General features: G+C 46.9%; 1 protein-coding gene across 1 annotated transcript in view; it reads left to right on the plus strand.

Moving 5' to 3' along the window:
* The first annotated feature begins 2470 nt into the window (after positions 1–2470).
* The window catches only part of Tpd52 (tumor protein D52), a 196106-nt gene continuing 178759 nt past the window's right edge, over positions 2471–19817 (plus strand). Inside the window, exon 1 of the mRNA XM_055603225.1 lies at positions 2471–2733. Within this exon, the coding sequence (XP_055459200.1) occupies positions 2715–2733 (19 nt within the window). The 5' untranslated portion in view covers positions 2471–2714. The remainder of the gene's footprint in view (positions 2734–19817) is intronic.

Raw genomic sequence — 19817 nt, forward strand, 5'->3', positions numbered from 1 at the left:
CATTCCTGTACACCCTTAACTTCTTCATTTCATCTTCACGGTCTTCTACACACCAGTGAGGTTATAAGAGACACCCATCCTATTGTCTTATGCAATTCAGTGTTAATTGCGTAACAGTAAACAGATTTCTTTCCAAAGCTGATCTTGATTTTTTTTCGACCTCTTGGCCTCACAGCCAATGAAGGTTCACAGTATAGTTAGAGAGTACCTGTCTTTCTCCTGGGTGATGATGGCTTCCAAATGGTACTCATTACAGTTTGATTAGTCAGCAAGTCAGAGCTGCTCTGCATTGTCACATTTAGCAAACAAAAATATAGGATGCCCAAAAATTTTGGGTGAATAATGAAAAATTCTCAGTGAAACATATTGCAAATATTACGGTGGATACACTAACACTAAAACAAACAAGTTTTTTATTTATTTGAAATTCAAATGGAACTAAGTGCTCTTTATTTTATCTGGCGATTCTAGGTCCAGGCTTCTGGGAGGCCACAGCACTGGCTCTTGGCTTTAGAAAATGACTACTGGTACCTCTCTTTAGGGGTAGGAGACCTTGTTACAAAGAGATGCTCACCTTCATACCTGTGGCCGACCCCTCTGCGGGCATGCACCTCTGAAATCTCCTGCCTTGGCAGGCCTGCATGATTTGTCAGGGCTTTTGGCCTCTTCCCCAAGATAACCTTTTTGATGGCCACTCTTGGATGGAAGTATGGTCAAGGGGAGAACCAGAGAAAGCCAGGGTCTCTGTTGGTACCCTTGCCCCCAAACTTTAGGGGTGTCCCTTCAGAAAGCTTCCAGATGCCTCTATATTTTGTGTTCTTTTTGCTGGCTTTTAGTTTTTTTTTGGGGGGGGGTATGTATGATGAGGGCAGAGTACCAAATTTCCACTTACTTACTACTTAATCTATTTATTTGGTGACAGGGCCAGGGAACAAACCTAGTATCTTCTGCATTCTAAAGTTACCCTATGTAAGTGAGCCATATTGTCAGTCTATGACTTTTTCCTAATCTCTTCAAGGCTCGTGATTGTTTCAGTTAATGTTTTGGGAAAACGATCTACTGTTTCTCTATCATTTCACTAATGGATTAGCTGAGAGAAATACCTAGCAGTACACTGCGGGTCATGTCTGTAGTCTCAGCCACTTGTGAGGCTGATAGTGAGATTCTGAGGCCAGCCTGGGCAATATATAGCAAGATCCTGTGTAAACTTAGCGTTATGGTGCACAGCTGTAATCCCTGGGCTTCATACACACTAGGCAAGAACTAAGCCACATCTCTGACCCCTTGTCTCTGTTTTTGAGACAGGGTCTCGCATAGTGCAGGCTGACTTCTAACTCTTTATGTATCCAGATGTGACCATGGCTTCCTAATCTTCCTGCCTCTATCTCCCAAATACTGAGACTGTGGCCTGCCTTACAGAAAATGCCCCGATGTATCATGGTTTCACTTGAGCCATGTAACAAGAGCCCAGATGGCTTTACAAAGCAGGCGTTTATTTTTCTACAGTAAGAGGCAGGTCTATGTGACTACATGCTTTCTGCTTTTTTATCTTACTTGTTCCTGGCTTTCTTCCTCATATCTGCACCATGTCCATTGCTCTTGTAAGTAGAAAGGTAAAAGGGAAACGCCCCCCACCCCCACCTGCCTGCTTGCCTGCCTGACCCTACCCCCCATGGTAGACTATATAGCTCATCCTGGCTCCAAACTTGTGGCCCTCCTTCCTCTGCTTCCCTGGTGCTGAAATCTCTGTTTTGCTCTTAACGTTACAGCCAAGAAGGAATTCCTGTCATTTTTCTAAACCCTCTCTTTGAGCTCCAACCAGCAAACTTTGCGCATGCCTTGAGAGCAATCTGCACCTGTAAGGGTCTGCCTGGGCAGTGTTTCAGTTGCACAACCCGGGGTTCCCCAACTGGAAGGAAAACGAGAAAATGTACACACTAGAACCAGTATGTAAACTCTTCAAGAGGTAAGGCATAAGACATGTTTTCTTTATTCGAGTCAAGGTCTTACATCTTGTTATATTGTCCACGCTGGTCTCAAGGGTGCCATCTCCGCGCATGCTAGGTCTACACTTTTACCACTAAGCTGCGCTCCCAGACATACGTAGTTCAAAGTCTTTTTTATATTATAGAATTTCCTTCCGTGCCAAAGTTATCTTAATGTTGAATACACACACACACACACACACACAGATTTACACATATACATGTAAACATCTCTTCAGACGGAACTGGAGTTTATTCTGAGCCAAACATGACTGGCTATGGCTTCAGGAACACTGATTTAAGTCACCCAAACGACTTGTTCTTCCTCGCAAACAGATTTCCCCCTCCAGCAGGTGCGCAGGGGCGGAGAAAGGGGCAATCGCCAAGCCGGAGCCTGGGAGGAAACTTTCCGTGTCGCAAACTTGGGGGTGAAGTGCCAACGCCACCGGCTCGCGGCGGCTGGCCCAGCCTCGGCGTCCCCCCTTCCCCTGCCCTCCCAGCCGGTCCCCGGCCTCGCCCGACCCCCCGCGCTCCCGTCCGGCGCCGCCGCCCGCGCCGACGTGGCGGAGCGCACAGGTTGCGGTCAGGTGGTCGGTGACGCCCGGGACCGGCTCTCGGGAGGGCGGCGCCGACGCCCGGGGTGGGTAGTGCGCGGGCGGAGCGCGGAGCAGCGCGGAGCAGCGCGGGGGAGCGCGGCGGGCGGAGCGCCGAGAGCGAGGCGGCTCAGACATGGACCGCGGCGAGCAAGGTAGGCGGCGGCTCGCTCCCCGGAACGGCGTCCCGCCGACCCCGGCCCGGCACGCGTCCGGGGCTCGGCCGAGCCCGGGAGCCGCTGCTGAGCGCCGGGCGGGAGGAGGGGCCGCGCCGCGCCGCGGGAGTGAGAGCGACTGTGCCCCGGCGCGCTCCGGCGAGGGTGCGCGATCGCGTGCGAGTGTGTCGGGGAGGGAAGGGGGGCCGGAGCCCACGGAGGTGTGAGGGGGCGCGCGGGGAGGACCGCCGTGAGCGCGCTGGCCCCAGGGTCACCCCGTGTCCTGGGAGTGATGGCGTTCAGTTGGGACCACGGCGAGTGAAGACTTCCTGCTGGCCAGTTGGGATTCTTGGTGGCCCGCGAGCCTGTGGCCATAGTGTTTGGGTGTCGATATTTGCTACACTGGGGGTCCCTGGACTGTCGAGTGCTGCCTGTGGGTTTGGTTGGGGGGGGGGAAGGGAGCTTTCGTGGTCTGGGTGAATCTCGCAGCTGGGGACCCTTGGTTCTGTGCACCGTGGCTTTCTTTTTACTAAGACAGCAAGTCAACTGACCGGAAAAGAATCTTAGTGGAGAAGCGACCAGAGCAGGGTATGGTTTTCAACTGGAATACTGCCTGCACTGCTGTGAAACTGGTATGAATGGCAGACTTGGAAAGGGTATAGGAGTGCTAAGGAAAATACCCAGTGTTTCGAAGTGGGTTCAGGAGGCATTCCCCTTGCGAACCTCATTTTCTGCTTATTTGCCTCTGGTGTTTGCCGCTGGTATGAGTTTCAAGCATGAACTGTTTTTTGTTTTTTTTTTTTTCCCCTCAAATGAAAATAAAACCACCTTTCACTTGTACTGTGTGCATTTTACTTAGGATTGATTTGTAAGATAGACTATTTTAACCTAGTAACCCACCTTATCCCGCAGGATAATTCCACACTCGCTGTGTGCGCGCTTACAAACCTTACATAGTGTGTTATATTTTTGTACCTTTGCTACCCATGTACCTATCTGCACATATACTGTCCGGATTGTTTGGCTCTGGGGTTGGGGGCAAACTAACGATTTGCATTCCTTCTTTGAACCTGTGTAGGTTGGCTGAGATAATGAGGTGAATTGTCCTTTGTCGGTCAATGAGTTTGAAAGTTGGTATTGGAAAACTCAGGACACCTGTATAAGCAAGCACTGTGTTCCATCTGACTTTTCAAGCAGGCTGTGTCGGGGTACATATGTGCGTGTTTGTGTATGAATCTTTTTTTTTTTTTGTACCATGTTTGATGTACTGTTATTTTTAGGTCACTGCTTGCCACTTGTGCTAGCGTGCTGTTTGGTTTAGGTGTCTGGGTTTTAATGGAGCGGATGTTTTAGCCCAGCAGCTGTTGGCGCCACAGCATTCCAGCAGTCTGTGTGGTTTTATGGGACTTGTCTTTTAAGGTTCCCAGTTCTCGGACTTGTAATGTGAGTCTGGGCAATATTCAAGTGTTTTCTGTGTGTGAGATGTTCATTTGTTGGCTATCATTGTTTCCAGTTGTGCACCCAGCCCCCTTGGAGAAGGCCAGTTCTTGCTGGGATTTCCTTACACCTTTGTGACAGGTGGCCTGCCTGCGTCTCATCAGCCAATCCCCGGGAACAGGGTTGGCACTCAGTGTGGCTTGTTGATGCCTAAGATGAAAAGCCCCATGTGCAGCTCCTGCCAGCTGCCAGCCTCTGTCTCCCTAGCTCCTTTTTCTCTGTGATAAGGCTGTGTTGGGCAGGGCAGATGGCTTTACCTGTAAAGGGCCTTTGAACTGATACAGCAGGTAGTTCTGTATTGAGTCTGTGTGGGACTCCTGGCTTCTTGATGAGGGGTGGAAGGGAGATATGCAATTTTAAGCCTGAGGTTCACTAGCAAACTTTGTTGTGTGGGACAGAGTGTGTCAAACGGATTGTGTCCTTAATTGTTTGGACTCCTTTTTACTTTTGTTGTTTGTTGGCATGTATTTTTTAAAATCTATTTTATTGGGGTTCTTAGGCCTCTGTCTCCCTTCTCCACCCCTTATCCCTAATAATACCCCAACACAAGGTAGGAGAGAAAGGTTATGGGGGTTGTAGTTTTTCTTCAGCTAATTCCTGCTGGTTGGTGTCCTCGGGTTCCTTGGGGCAAGTTCAATCTTTGGTCTAGGATAGCTTTCACTTCTTGTCAAGCTGCATCGACAGCTAACAGGAACAGCCTCGGGGATCACCCCCCACAACCCCAGCTCTGGCATCTGTCCTTCTCCAGAGTCCTCCGAATTAAACCATCTGCAGCTGGCAAAGGTCACGCCCTTCTAAGAGCCTGCACGAGGTAAATGATCAGCTGCTGCGGACGAGCTAAAGCAGCCCCAAAACCTACAGCTGGGATTAAAACAAAAACATGTTTACATAACATAACTGAGATTTTTACAGAAACCAAAATTCCCATTACAGTTGTTTTTATTTATTTTGAAAAAAAAAATCTAGATTGGAAAGTGTCTGGATTTACATTTCGTAGGCCTGCAGTTTTCTTAACACTTGTCTCTTGGTGTGGAGCATCACCAACGGTTCCACTCTTTCTTGTCTTACATCACCTCTGTTGGGAAAGGTCTTCCATCCATTTTCTTGTTTGTTGGTGCCCTAAATCTTTTTTTTTTTTTTTTTTTTTTGTTACTGTTTTTCTTAACAGACCTATAAGCTTAAAAAGGAACAATTTTCTGTCATGTTCTCTGATACTTTGTAGTATGTGGTCCAGGTTCTACTATTTTATTTTACTACTTTCTGTCCAGACTTTCCTTCTGTTGCAAGGGATCTCAAAAATACCTTCAATGGTGTAATGCCTTTTAAGGGTTTCTTAGGCATTAGGCCGGGCCCAGGAAACTTAGCCTGTGTGGTGTTTCCTATGTCGCCGCTTGGTAACTGGAGCATGCCTGTGTGAAAACAAGCCCTTCTGTCTCCTTTAAGGGGCTGAATAAATATTTATGAGCAAGGACTCCCTCATGCCCATCAGCACCTCCACACTGCAACATGGCAGCAGCACTCACCCATCCGCTGAGCGTGTTGTTAGCCTAAATAAAACAATATTTTAAAGCAGAAGAGGAAAGTTTGCCAGTGCCAGAAACCTGAGGAGAGAAGAGGAGATAGGAAAAGAACAATAATAGGATGATGTTTTGTCAGTGTTTAGCCATTTAGCCTCAGAGAGAGTGCAGATCTGGGATGTCATTTATTTAAAAGGGAAGCCGCATCCCAAAGGGGCTGCTCCCTAGACTCTGGATGGCCTGCCCAGGTTATTACTCTCTCTGTTCAACAGTCCCCATTTTGCGGCAGCCTGCCTGGGGTAAAGCCGAGTAGTGGGAGTGGCTTAAAACAGAATACTCTGTGTGTGTAATGAAAACATGTTAGACACCCCCAGTTCACAGCAGAACAAAGCAAGGCCCAGCCCCCCTGGTGTGTGCCGAAGAGCCCTTTGTTGCAGGCTAAGCTCATTTTACACCCTCTTGGGGTTAATTTACCGCTTTAATTGTTGACTGTTGTAAAATCTTTTTTGAGACTCTCTCAAACTTTATTTAAACTGGCTGGGTACAGCTGTGCAGATACCACAGTCTTTACATTTTTAATAAAAAAAGAAATCAAAGGATTTATTGGTTGGTTGATTTAGATGGGGTTTTGCTCTGTAGCCCAGGCTGGCTTAGAACCTGCAGTCCTTTTGGCTGTGTTTTGGGGTCATAGGTTGAGGTCATCATGCCTGTTGAATCAGGGTACTTAAGTTGTTAATGAAAATTGGAAAAAAAAATTCAAGATCTAAAAGTGCATTTTTGGTACTAAAATAGTTGTTTATTTTAGGAAAATTAGAAACATGGAGGACATAGGAAATCAAACTACTTTTAACTCCATTCTGACAATTCGTAGTATGTCTGTGTGTCTGTCCCTCTATGGCATAAAGCTATAGCACTGAGCATCCTATTTCATAACTTACCCTTTAAAAATAAACTCTGTATTTTAACCAGGCTTGGTAGTTCTGGCCTGGTAGGTATCATGGCTCCTCAGTACCTGGAGGCAGGAGGATCACAAGTTCAAGGCCTTCCTGGGATTACAGAGTGAGTTCAAGGCCAGCCTCTCTCAAAGTAAAAAAGTAAAAATCGGGCAAGGTAGCTCAGTGCCATCGAGGCTGCCGATCCTGTCAAGGCAGTTAGTGGATTTAGTATCCAGCACTGCCAGCCGAAGGAAAACCCCAGTCCTCACAAGCAATCCTTCCTTAATATACTTATTTAAAATTTTGATTATATTATTTCTTGTGTGTGTTTGTTTTGCCTGCATGTGTATCTGTGCATGTTGCAGTGGCCATTCTCGGTACTGGAGTCCCAGAAGGTTGTGAGCCACCATACGGGTGCTGAAAAGGGCATCTAGGGCTGCTCTCTAGTCCACCTCAATATATCTTAACAACAGATGTCAGCGTAGTTTTGTCTAGTGTTTTCAGATACTTAGTGCACATGATAGAATGTTCAAAGTGGCTAAAAGCTGTCCTGTGTGATCTCTCTGCGTCTCTAATGGCTCCCTTCCTTGGGCAGTGGTGTAACCATGGTTACCTGCTTCTTGCCTACGTGTGTATATATAGGTGTTTGTGCAAGTGGTAGTTTGGATGAGAATGAGCCTGTAGGCGCATATATTTAAGTGTGTGGAACTGTTGGGGACAGATTAGGAGGTGTGGCCTTGTTGGAGAAAGTGAAGTTTCAGAAGCCCACACCAGGACCAGTCTCTTGCTCTCGGCCTCCTGCTTGTAGATCAGATGTAAACTCAATTATTGCTCCAGGGCTATGCCTGCTTGCTGCTGTGCTCCCTGCTCTGATGGTCATGGGCTCACTATAAAACTGTAAGCAAGGCCCCAATTACATGCATCTATTCAGAGCAGTAGAAAAATAACCAAGACCGTGCACATACACATTCAATGCACAGGTAGTTACAGCACATAGGCTGAAGCGTGTTCACAGGAACTGTATGTGGAATGGTTTTGTTTTTTTTTCCGTGCTGCAGACCCACCCCCAGGGCCTGTGCGTGCTTCGGAACACCTTACTGCTGCTTCCCAGCCCAGAACAGCTTGTCTTGTGTTCCTTTTGATGGGGCTGCTGGATGAACCAGGTCTGGGGATAGAACCCAGGTGAGGCTCTAACAGTGAACACAATCCCAGCAGCTCCAGTTAGCTGTCTGCGTGTTCCGAGGCCAGAGCGAGACTTTTATCTCTTTCCACCTTACTCCTTTAGATAAAGTCGCACTGAGCCTGAAGCTCCGAATTTTAGCCAGGAGCTCCTGGTGTTTGCCTATCTCTGTCCCCAGCGTTCAGTTCACAGGCATTTGTAGTGATACCTTGCTTTTTCCATGGGGGCTGCTTATTTGTTTTGGTTTTGTTTTTTTGAGACCACGTTACCCTGTGTAGCCCTGGCTGTCCTGATCTCACTCTGTAGACCAGGCTGGCCTCTTGTGCCTGCCTCTGCCTCCCGGGTTCTGGGATCAAAGGCGTGCACTACCACCGTGCAGGGACTCTCCCGAAGAGCAAGTGCTTTTGCCCACTAAGCCATCTCCCTAGCTATTATATTTTTTTGGAATGAGGTTTCTTTTAGTCCCAGGCTGACCTTGAACTCCTGGTCCTCTTGCCTGTACATTGTACATCTGAAGTATCATCAGGCCTGGCCGTATTTTCATTTTTAAGACCATTAGACGTGGTTATTTATAGATACACTATTTTATGTATAAGATAGGCAATATTTAACTTGTTTCTCATGATAGACTTTTAAAATGTGTATGGAAGGAGAAAAATTCTCTTTATGTAGAACAGGGTGGAACTAACTGAGCTTCTGTCTCCTGAGTGCTGGGGTTAAGGGTAGGGAATAGGACCAAAGTTGTTAGCACAGGTTTGAACTTGCCTTGTTTGTGTCTGTTTGTTTTTGGTATGGAGAGAATATCTTTCATGGGAGCATCATCTTATTCCAGGAGGAAAAGGTGGGGCCAGGATATCCTTAACAGGATGTACTTACCTGTTACTCAATGTATGTAGTTAAAAACCATCCATAAGCCCATCTGTTGGTTTGAATGAGAATGCCCCCACCCCAAGCTCATCGGTTGAACATCTAGTACCTCCTCCCTAGATTGTTCAGGGAAGGATTAGCAGGTGTGGCCTTGTTGGAGGAGGCGTGCCACTGGGGGTGGGCTTTGCAGTTTCAAAAGCCCATGCTGGTCCGAACTTCTGTCTCTGTTGCTCTTTCTCTCTGTGTCTGTCTCGCTCCTCCCTCCTCTCTCTACTGCTCAGCATCGTGCCTGCCAGCCTGCTGCCCTGCTCCCCGCCATGATGACAATGCGCTAACCCTCTGACACTGTCAGCAGGCCCCCGACAAAAGGCCTCACTGTGGCCGTCGCCTTGGTCATGGTGTGGATGGTGACTAGACAGCCAGCATGGCCTGCCTTTTGGCAGGCTGTGCCCCGAGCTGGGATTTTTCTTCTGAAGGGGACTGCAGCAACATGACGCGTGTGGGAAGAACTCTTCAGAAGAGTGTGACTGTTCACTTTTGGTTGTGCCACATCATGTGCCAGTTACTCCGCTGGCAAGCGTGGACATCTGCTTCCCCACACCACGTGGTCAGGGTGTCCTTGCACGTTTTCCGCTGTCGCCATCCCTTTTCTTCTCCTCCAACCTCTCCCCCTTCTTTATTTGGAAACACGTTCTCCAGCCCAGATTGGCCTCAAATTTGTGGTAAGCCCTCTGCCTCTGCCTCAGACCTGAGCCACCACACCTGGCTGATGTATTTTTCTGAAAGGAAAGTGTGTCCCCCTTTTTTGGATGTGTTTAACGCTTATATTTCATTTTCAGCTGTAACCATTGCCAGTTTTTCTGGTGCGCTGTTTGCATTTCCCGCCTTGTTGTGCAAAGGACAACCTTCTGTCCACAGTGTGAGGTGCTAATGTTTGCTTTTCCTCATTTGCGGTTTCTTCTTTGACTGTATAGTGACCCACACCCCCCAAGTAGAAATACTTTCTAATGATACTTTTCACTTACAGCTTGTAGCTTATGAATCATTCCTAGAAAAGCCTTCCTCTTGTTGACTTTATGTTTCTGTGGCTTTAGTTTTTACATTTAAATATTCGTCCATCTGGAGTTTATTTTAATCAGGGGTGTGAAGTAAGGATCCCAGCTCCTCACCCCCAAGTGGCCGGCCAGTCCCCCAGCACCATTCCTTTCCCAGACTCGAAGCACCGTTGTTGTCAGACACTCCATCCCCGCATTGTTCTTTCCTCCCAGATTTCCATGTTCACTGCCAGCAGCTAGCTTCGTAAGATGTAAACCAAGCCATTTCTCGCATCTCCCTCCTTTGCTGTCAGATTTTGCCTTTACCATTCTTGCCAGATTTTATTTCCAAAAGAACATTACAGCTAACCTGCCCATGTGGCAATTGAGGAGAAATGCTAACAGCTTGTCATTTTTTTCTTTTTGTAGAAACTGGTCTGCTTTCTCCCATTTCCTTTTCTTCCCCCCATCCTCTCTCCCTCCCTGCTTTCCTCTGTCTATCTCTCTGTCCTCCTCTTCCACATCTTTCCCTGATTCTCTTACTGTGTGTCTCTGGATGGTCTTGATCTTGTGGTCCTCTTGAGTGCTGTGATTACAAGTGGGCAGTAGCACACAAAGCTTAGACTATTTTTCCTCCTTTATTGAATACCTTGAATAATGTTTGTCAGAATCTTACTACGTATGCAGTTTGTTTTGGATGCTGTTAGATAATAAGAAATTTGCCATAGCTCCGAACAAGACAACAGCCGTTTTTATGGCTTTGCGGTTCCAGTGTTGTAGGACAGAATGGAATCCTCTTTAGGTGGCTGTGCGCCATCGTGCTGTCCTTTAAGACTTAATCCAGATGTGCTGCTCTAATACCTGGCTAGGGGACCACTCCTCACAAAGGCGGGCCCAGCTTGCTCTGTGCTACAGAGGTAGGAGGAAAATTACCCCTTCTTTAGGAAATGTGCTTTCCGTTCCTCAAGTCCATGCTTCTCAACTGCTGTGTTTGGTTCCTGTTCCCTTGGGTCTGTCCACCTGTCCGAGTCCCAGCACAGAGAGGCGTATCTTCTTTCCTTCTCTTCGCCCTCTTTGGAGCACTGTTTAGAACTGAAATGTCTGTGTGTGTGTGTTTGCCACCCGGGGGGGAGGGGTAACATTAGGTTGCATGTGTGTTCTATGTATTCTTTGTTATTCAACTGCTCTTGGACAATGCTCCTTCTACTCCTTCCTCTTGCTTTTGTGTCTGGTACCACAGGGAACATGGGCCTATACATACTTCCTTCAAATACTGTTTTCACCTCAGATGTATGTGGCATTCTTAAACAATACGGCTGGCCGACTTTTAAATTTTTGGGAAAACCTTCGTATTTTCTGAAATGTATTCCCACCAGTGGTGCCCAGGGTTGGTCACTTGGTCTTTTGGTTCTCTTGCGTGGTAGTCCTCCTAAAGGCTGGGAGGTGTGCTTGACAGTGAGAAATGGTTTGCATCTTTGCATACTGTGTATCTTATTAGAGAAATGTCCGTTGAAGCCCTTTGCCTTTTTTTTTTTTTCTGATGTGGTTATTGTTGACCTGAAGAGTTCTTTACTGATCTTTTATGTTTGTGGTTTGTCAGTGTATTTTTCTGTTCCATAGCTTGCCTTTTTACTTCCTTAATTTTTTTTTCTTTGTTGATTTCCTGCCTTAAAAAGAATGAAAGTTATGGCTGAAAAATGCCATCTTTAAGCCAGTCAGGGAAGTGGAGGCAGAGGCAGGCCTGGTGAGTTTGAGGCCAGTCTGGTCTACATAGGGAGTCCAGGACAGCTAAGGCTACACAGAGAAACCCTTTCTTAAAACACAAAACCAAACAAACAAAAAACAAAAACAAAAAAGCCTTCTTTATGTTTCAAATTTTATTTCCTAGGATGTATAGATGATTTTTTATTATAGCTATTTGTGATTCCTTTTGAGTTTTTATTTTTTTAAGTAATTTATTTTTTTTTTTTTACCTCCTTTTCATAACAAAGGCTTTTTTTGTTCCTCTGTACACAACCTTTGTGCTCTGTGGCCCAAAGCACTTTGCACATTTATCCCTCCTTTCCTGCCAAACCATCTTGATTTCCCAATTCTCAGCCTTCTGTTTTCCTTACCACTTGTCTGTGTTGAACTTTTAAATGCTAACTTAACTAACAAAATATACTATTGAATACATACCTTTAGGTGACATTTTGGGCATGCTGCATGTCCCTGAGTGTCACTGATCCTTCTTTCTTGAAGTCTGTCTTCTGACTTTAAATACTTTGGTAATGAGTACTAAAAACGGGTTTCAGCTGTTCATTCATATATACCTTAGCTCACAAACACTGCTTCATGTTGCAGACAGATGCAAATTCAGTTTCAGAACTGCATATAGAAAGCTTTGGCCTAGGAACTTGGAGGATCATATGATCCCTGTTGCATCCTCAGGTTGTTGGATCCAGTGTGGATACGCATGGGGGCATATGGCAGGAAAAGGAAAGAAAGTGGTTCACCCAGCCTGCTAGGGTCTGTGCTCAGCGGGAAACAAAATGTCCCTGGGCAGCTGCCCCATGCTCAGCGTGGGTGTTTGCAGGAGGCAGTCCATAAGCACTGGCCACACCACACACATGCTGACTGGAGAGACTTCTGGAATGGAGTCAGAGGGGAGTAGTCAGGAAAAGCTGAGAATTAGGCAGAGAAACTGGCTCGCGGGGAGACAGGAATATATGTTCAAATATGCTTCTGGCTTTCCATACCCTGCAGAAAATGTGTTTTGTAAGTAGAAGAGAGACTGGTTCTTTCGTTCTGCAGTCTGTAAGAATGTCATGTCTACGTAAAATGGTTGGTGATGCTTACTCTGTGTGTGTGTGTGTGTGTGTGTGTGTGTGTGTGTGTGTGTGTGTGTTTGAGACGGGGTTTCTCTGTGTAGCCCTGGCTGTCCTGGCACTCACTATGTAGACCAGGCTTAAGAATGACCTTGAACTTCTATGGTCCTCCTGCCTCTTTTCAAGTGCTGGGTTGCAGGGACATGATGTGGACCTTGATTTACCCAGTGCTGGAGCCTCGTGTGTGCTGGGCGAGCATTCTACCTACTGAGCCACATCCTGAGTCCCCTTACTGCATCTTGGAATAGTTTCTCTGAATGTGGTTGTAAAGGACATAGGGCTCTGTGACCATAGTGAAGAGGACCTGTTTCTCTAGAAAGGGAAAAAAACATTTTGCCTTTATGGAGTGCTTATCAAAAGGATGACCAGCTTTGCAGTTTCCTGTGTACAGGGTTATGTCAGTGTGCATTTGTTCCTCCTACTGTAGAAGATGTTCTAAAACCATCTACTGGATAGGTGCCCAGACCTTTAAACAGCGCTTTGTACATTGTTACAGTAGTGTGCAACTTATTAAAACACTAATGATACAGAACAGTTATATCAGTGAACCGTATTAGAAGGTATTTTTAGAACTTAGAAGCATCTCCATCTAGAATTTTTTGTTTGTTGTTTGAGGCATGCTCTTACGCTGTACCAAGGATGGCTGGGAACTCACTCTGTAGCCCAGGCTGGTCCAGAACCGCCAGGCTCAGTCTGCCGAGTGGCTGGGCTCACACGTGTGAGCCACCAAGCCTAGCTAGAATTTTCCATTTATGATTTTCAGAGCATGGTTGTCCCCGAGCTCCCAAAACTGTGGAAAATGAGTCTGCACCTGGCAGCGACTTGCATTGGAACCCCGGGTTCTGACGCCACTGGAGAGTCAGCTGTTCCTAAGTGCTCTGCTGGAGTCACCACCACCGCCACTGCCGCCACCACCACCACCACCACCACCACCACCACCACCACCACCACCACCACCGCCATTTTCATTTGTTTCTGGATGCGCAGTTACAGTTAGTCACAGCTTCCCAAAATCGACTCTGCTGGATGCGAAGAGCTGTACAGAAACATTGCCCCAATTAAACCTATTGTTTCTAAGAAAATAGCACTGGGCCCAAGACCAGCTTAGTTCATGGTGGCTGAGCGGGGCATGCTGCACGTTTCAGAAATGTTTTCCTCACAGCTAATTAAAGCAGAATTGGAATCTGAAGGAACAAGGGTCAGCCTTGCCTCCCAGTGCTTGCATTTTCTGGAGTCCTTTTAGTATGACAGCGTTTCCGGAGTGTTTTCTGTGAGCCGACTTCATTCTAAGTGCACTGAGGCTCCTCCTCCTCTTCTTCTTTGTTTTTGTTTTATTTTTTTGGCATCTGGACAAGCTCTGGGAGCAGTGTTGTTGGTGACCCTGATTTACAAAGTAACTTTTCCAAAGCACGGTGCTCAGCACAGACAGGTCTGGGCTCCTGACCCATGACGTTGCGCTAAGATGCACACATCGTTGCCCAACTTAAAGTCATCCAGAAGTTATTCAGTGTCTTTTTCCTACTGTTCTGTGGGAAGGTAGCCCACCTGTCCATCCTTTCACCTCAAAGCTAATTGTAAATGTTGAGGGCAAAGAATGTTGGGTATGAAATCACGTGGGTGATTTCACGTGATTCCACGTGACTTTTTCTGAGCCATTGGGCTGGTCAGCTCACCTCTCTGATACTGACAGGTGCCAAGTATTTGTGAAAAGGAAGCGAATGCCTGTGAGTGGCTACAGGTGTTGCTGACCCTGAGGCTGAACGTGCGGCGATTCTGGAGAGCTTGAACTCAGTGGAGCCTACTGCAGACCAAACATCATGTATTTTAGAGACACTTCCACAGGGGACCAGCCACAGGCTCAGGGGCAGTCTGGACTGACAGACATGGGAGGCAGATGCTGTGAAAACCACGTAACTCTGCCAGGGAGGAAACCAGCAGCCGTGGGATGGGTCCACAGAAGAGAAATACTGTTACTGCTTCTCATCCCTCCTTCTCTCCCTCAGACCCTCAATCCCTCCCTGTGTGTGTGTGTGTGTGTGTGTGTGTGTGTGTGCGCATGCATGTGCATGTATACGTTGGAGGCTAGAGTCTTCAGGGTTGTTCTTAAGGAGCTCTGCTCTACCCTGTTTTTTGAGGCTGGGTCTCTGCTTGGCATGATTATGCCTGGATGGACTGTTCTGGTTTCAAATGAGCTCTGGTGATCCTCCTGTCTCTGCCTCTGCCGCTGGAATCACACAGTCACCCTGGCTGTTTTTTTTTTTTTTTTTTTAAACAACCAAATCTATGGTATTGAATTGAATATTGAATTGAGTATTGAATTGAACTTGTGCCCTTACGCTTGTACACAGTACCTTATAGCCCAGTTGGTGCCTTTTAAGAGAAGACACAGGAGAGAGACTATTTCTCTGTCCAGCACATGAAAATATAGCAGAAACAACCTGTGAAACATAAATAACAGCTTTTCCTGCTCTCTCAGTGGAGCTGCCACCTCCATTTTGGACTTTAGTCAAGAGCCGTGAGAAGTCAGTGTCATTGAAGCTACTCTGTGGTGTTTGAAGGGCTTGAGTTGACGAAAACCAAGTGTGGTAGGAGTGAGTGGTGAGAGAGGGAGAGGGAGAGGAAAAGGGACTTTATGAGGAAGACTTAGTACACAAGGAAGGTATTTGGCAAGTCTTAGAAATGGCTGTGCCTAAACTGGGCACCACACCTGTAATCCCAGCACTCAGGGAGGCATAATCAGGTAGATCTTTGTGAGCTTGAGGCCAGCCTGGTCTAATAGTGAGTCCAGGACAGCCAAGACTACATAGATACACAGAGAAACCCTGTCTCGAACCCCCTACCGCTCCCCTCCCCCCCAAAAAAAGTCAGTTGGCCGTTGTATAGGAAATATGAAAGTCAGGTAGGGTGTGTCACTGTGTTCCAGGCCAGACTTGAGGAGGCTGTGGAGGGTGGGGGTGCTGGTTCCTGGGAGGCCTTAGGGAGAATAATCCAGGTGCCTAGAGACTCAGGTGGGAATCCAAGGAAAAAGATGAGAAAGGGTTTCATATTGTATGCGGAAAAACTGTGATAGCCAGACAATAAGGACAGGATTAGACACCAGACGGTAATGAAGGTAATGGGAGCCCTTCATGTTTGAGGTCTGCTGCCATTCCCAAGGCTGGGCAACCAACTCACCCTCAGACAGCTGAAGCACTAACTGGATGACCTGTTGCTGCTCTGGGTGGGAGCAGCCTCGGCCGGAGACCTGACACTGAGGCGGGGGTGGGGGGTTAACCCAGAGTCCCAGCGCTCAGACGGGGGAGGGGTGATGCTAGGAGACTCCAACTGCTGGGTTCCCTGGATAGCTGTTTCTGTTGGCCATGTCTCTCACGTGTGGCTCTGAGTACCTGCAGTCTCCATCACGGCTCCTCAGGCGGGGTTCCTGGAAGAGGCAGGCATGAGCTATGTGGGTTTTCATCATTTTGCTTTGTAAGTCACATGCTGTCATTTTAAACTTAATATTTACTTATTTCCTTTTGCCTTATCCCAGTAGTTAGAACTGTGTCACCAAGTGCAGCAGGGTTCAAGGAGAAAGAAAGCAGACTTCCCCTGTGGATGGGAAGTGTGCCAGTGAGTGTGTCCTTCCTCTTTAAGACTACCACATCTTTAGGTATGACATCGGTGTAGATGTGTTCAGAGCTGAAGCCTTCTTAAGAGAGAAAGGTGGGCCACGTGTCAAAGTTCAGGATGCCAGAGAAACTAACGCAAAAGACAGGAGCAGGCCCGCCCTGTGACAGGTAGGCCTCCGAAATCTGTGGAGATGCAGGTAGGGCGAGGTGAACAAGTAGAGACCAGCCACACCAATGAGTACCTGTGGTAGACGAGGAAGAGAGCCTTCCGGTATATTCGGGGTGACACTGAGGAGAATGGGGAGGGCAGGTGCAGAGTTAAGTCTGGGGCAGTTACGGGAAGGGAGGCAGGCACACAGAGATACACCTTTTAGAAGAGTCCAGGGCTGTTTGAACAGAGATTCTGGCTTATGTGGTCCTGCTTGTCCTGTGCTGTGGGGAGGAGGAGACCTTTGGCCTTTGCTTGTGGAATGAGTCGGCAAAGGGACTAACCGCGTTTGCATCCGCCCCGATTTTAGTCAAGATGCTTTTCATGCAAAGTGCATTTTCATGGAGGAACTACAGAGTTTGACCTTCAGGCAGCCCAAGCATGGAAGCAGTAATTCATTTTCATGTGTGAGAGCCTGACAGAGGAGAGGCACTTATTATATATGGGTCCCTGGAAAGTATTATCCATCCCCTGGGCGGTCTCATCATCACCAGAAGAGCAGTTTGACCTGGTGGTGACATTTGAGGAAATAACTGCATATTTGACCGATGGTTGCTGAGTGTCTAGAAAACCTGTGTTTGCAGTGATGGGGTGGATTTGTCAGATAGTCTCGCTCAGATTCTTTTCAGACCCTGTCTCCATTCAGCTTCCTGACCTGGGAGTTGGTCAGCTCTTTCTTCAGGTCTTGGCTTGCTGTGAAGCCTCTATGCCCCAATGGCTGGAAATAGATGGCCCTGCCTACTGCTTCAGGGGCGCAGTAAGGTTGACCATCTCCATTCAGAGTGAAGATGGCCTGACAGATTTCTCAGGGGTCAGCATTTTTCATTTAGTTTGGTGTTATGGTCCCCTCAAAGCTTACAGTAGACGATGGATCTGAGATGCTGAGGAAGCCAGCCAGCTTCTACTTTTCAAAGTTGCTAGATAACTCTGTTCCCTCTCAACCCCAGGTTACGTGTCCCTGTCTGCTCTCAGTGTGTGCCTTTTGCAGGCTTCTCCCTGTTTCCCCCTCTTGTCATTTCTCCAATTTCCCTTTTCTCTTTCAAACCTTCTCTACTTGCAAGATGGATTTCATGTATTTATTTAATAATATGCTGTATGTGCAGGATTACTGGTTTTTTTTCCCTCCTTGGTAGGAGTAATAAGAAAAAATTCCCAGCAACCTGTTTTGCTCACTTTGTTCATTATTAGTCTCCTTGCTATTTCAAGGCAAATTTCTGTGTTACATATACATGTGATGCTTCTAAATATAGAAGAAACAGTTCAAATTATTAGGAATTTAAAAAATACTCTGGGCCAATAGAGAAACAAAGGTCTATGGCTTGGCGTTTTTCTCTTCCCGAGTTAAAGGTATTATGATTAAAAAAACTTATTAGAAGTTATGCAAGGGAGTTTAGATTTATCTTTCCTAATGGGATTACAGGAAGCCTGAGTCAGTTATGACTGTGTCTGGTCCCTCCTAGGATGTGGGCCCCTCTGAGATGGTCATCTCCACCATGGATGCTACTTACTGCTAGGCTCCAGCTTGTGAAATCTCCTCTGGCCTCCTGCTCAGGAGAGGCCGTTGCTGGCCTGCGCTGCAGTCTATCTATCCTGTTGTTCCCTCTACTCATGCTGGCCCTCAGGGGACAACAGGCCCCTCCTCTGACCCTGCTGCCTCTCCACACCAAGATGCTTGTCTGTTCAACCACCCATTTCCTTTTGACAGTAATAGTATATATTTGTTTTTAATGTTTAGGTGTGTCTGTTTTCCCACTCCCACTACTAACCTCAGACCTGATCTTGAGCCCTGAGTAAGACCAATGCCATTGAGCTCTCACAGCAGTGCAGTTGTGTGGGCTGTGGCAGTGGTTGGAGGGGATTAGGGTGCAGTGTGCAGAGGGGACAGCTTGGCCTTGGGATCTTTTGGAAAATTTGAGGTTTTAAATTGTGTTCAGTCACTTTATTTGCTGATGATGCTAGCTCATGTCCCGTGGGCTCTGTTTAATATTGGTGAGTTTAAAGTTTATATAGGGTCTAAGGAGCTCTCCAACATTACAAAGACAGTCTGAAGTATTTTATCACTTGCTACCAGTGTAGGAACCCTTAGTTTAAATGAGCTTTGCCAAAATGGAACTAGTTTACTTAAAAACAAACGTGGCTGTGTTAATGTATGTACCAGTGCGTATGTGTGCACAAGTCTGTATGCATGTGTACATGTATGTATACACATGGAGGATGGAGTACAACCCAACCTTTGTGTTAGACACCATCCTTGTTTCTTCTGAGACAGCTTTCGCTGGCCTGGGGTTCACCAAGCAGCCAGGCTGGCTAACTGGCTCCCACCTCCCCATAGCTGGATTGTGTGTGTGCACCGCTGCGCCCAGCTTTTTACGTCAGAGCTGGGGATCAAGCTCAGATCTGTGAGCTGCCCGGCAAGCCCTTTCCCAACCCAGTCATCTCCCAGCCCAGAAACCAAGTCTTAGTAAGGGATCTGGACTTGGCGTCACTGAGTTCTTCACCAATGAGATGTTTTGGTACCAGGAGAGCAAATCTTGCTGTTGTTTTGGAGAGAGAAGTTCTGTGACCTAAGAGAAGGGAAGAGGCAAGAGGGATGTGCAAGGGCAGAGGAGGCTCGCCTTCCCGGCTGCTGAGGAGGGTTTTTTTTTCCCCCAGGGAGGCAGCAAACTTCTGCTTTCCTCCCCACATGTAGTCATGGTTACCTTCCAGTGTGAGGAGCCGGGAGTGTCTGTGGCTCACCCTGACTTTCTTCAGGAGTTAGGAAGGCGGGTCATGGTGGCACACACCTGTGATCCCAGTACTCAGGGAGGCTGAGGCAGGTGGATTTCTGTGAATTCGAGGCCAGCCTGGTCTACAAAGCCAGTCCAGGACAGCCAAGGCTACACAGAGAACCCCTGTGTCAAAGAAAGAAAATCAAAACAGTTGCATTTCATGTGCTTAGTGTTTTTCTGTTCTGAAGTAATTTATTATTGTTGTTGTTCTTAGGTCTCATATAGCCAATAGGTCTCATATAGCCAAGCCCGGCCTCAAATTCATTATATAGCTCTGGCTGGCTTTAAACTCATCTGCCTGACTCTATAAAATCATTCTTCATTTCTTTTCTCTCTCTTTCTCTTTCTTTCTTTCTTTCTTTCTTTCTTTCTTTCTTTCTTTCTCTCTCTCTCTCTCTTTCTTTCTTTTTTTTTTTTTTTTTTAAAGGCAGAGTTTGGCTGTCCTAGACTTGCTTTGTAGACCAGGTGCTGGGATAACAGGCATGTGATACTGTGCCTAGCTTCACTTCCTTTCTTTTTTGTTTTAAATGCAAGTTATCTGTAACCGTAGTGTAGAAACAGATAAGAAAGCATGGTAATAATGCATTTTATAAAGAAACCCTA

Source organism: Psammomys obesus, unplaced genomic scaffold (assembly GCF_907164565.1).
Source record: "Psammomys obesus unplaced genomic scaffold, mPsaObe1.curated_primary_1811, whole genome shotgun sequence".
Classification (NCBI taxonomy): Eukaryota; Metazoa; Chordata; class Mammalia; order Rodentia; family Muridae; genus Psammomys; species Psammomys obesus.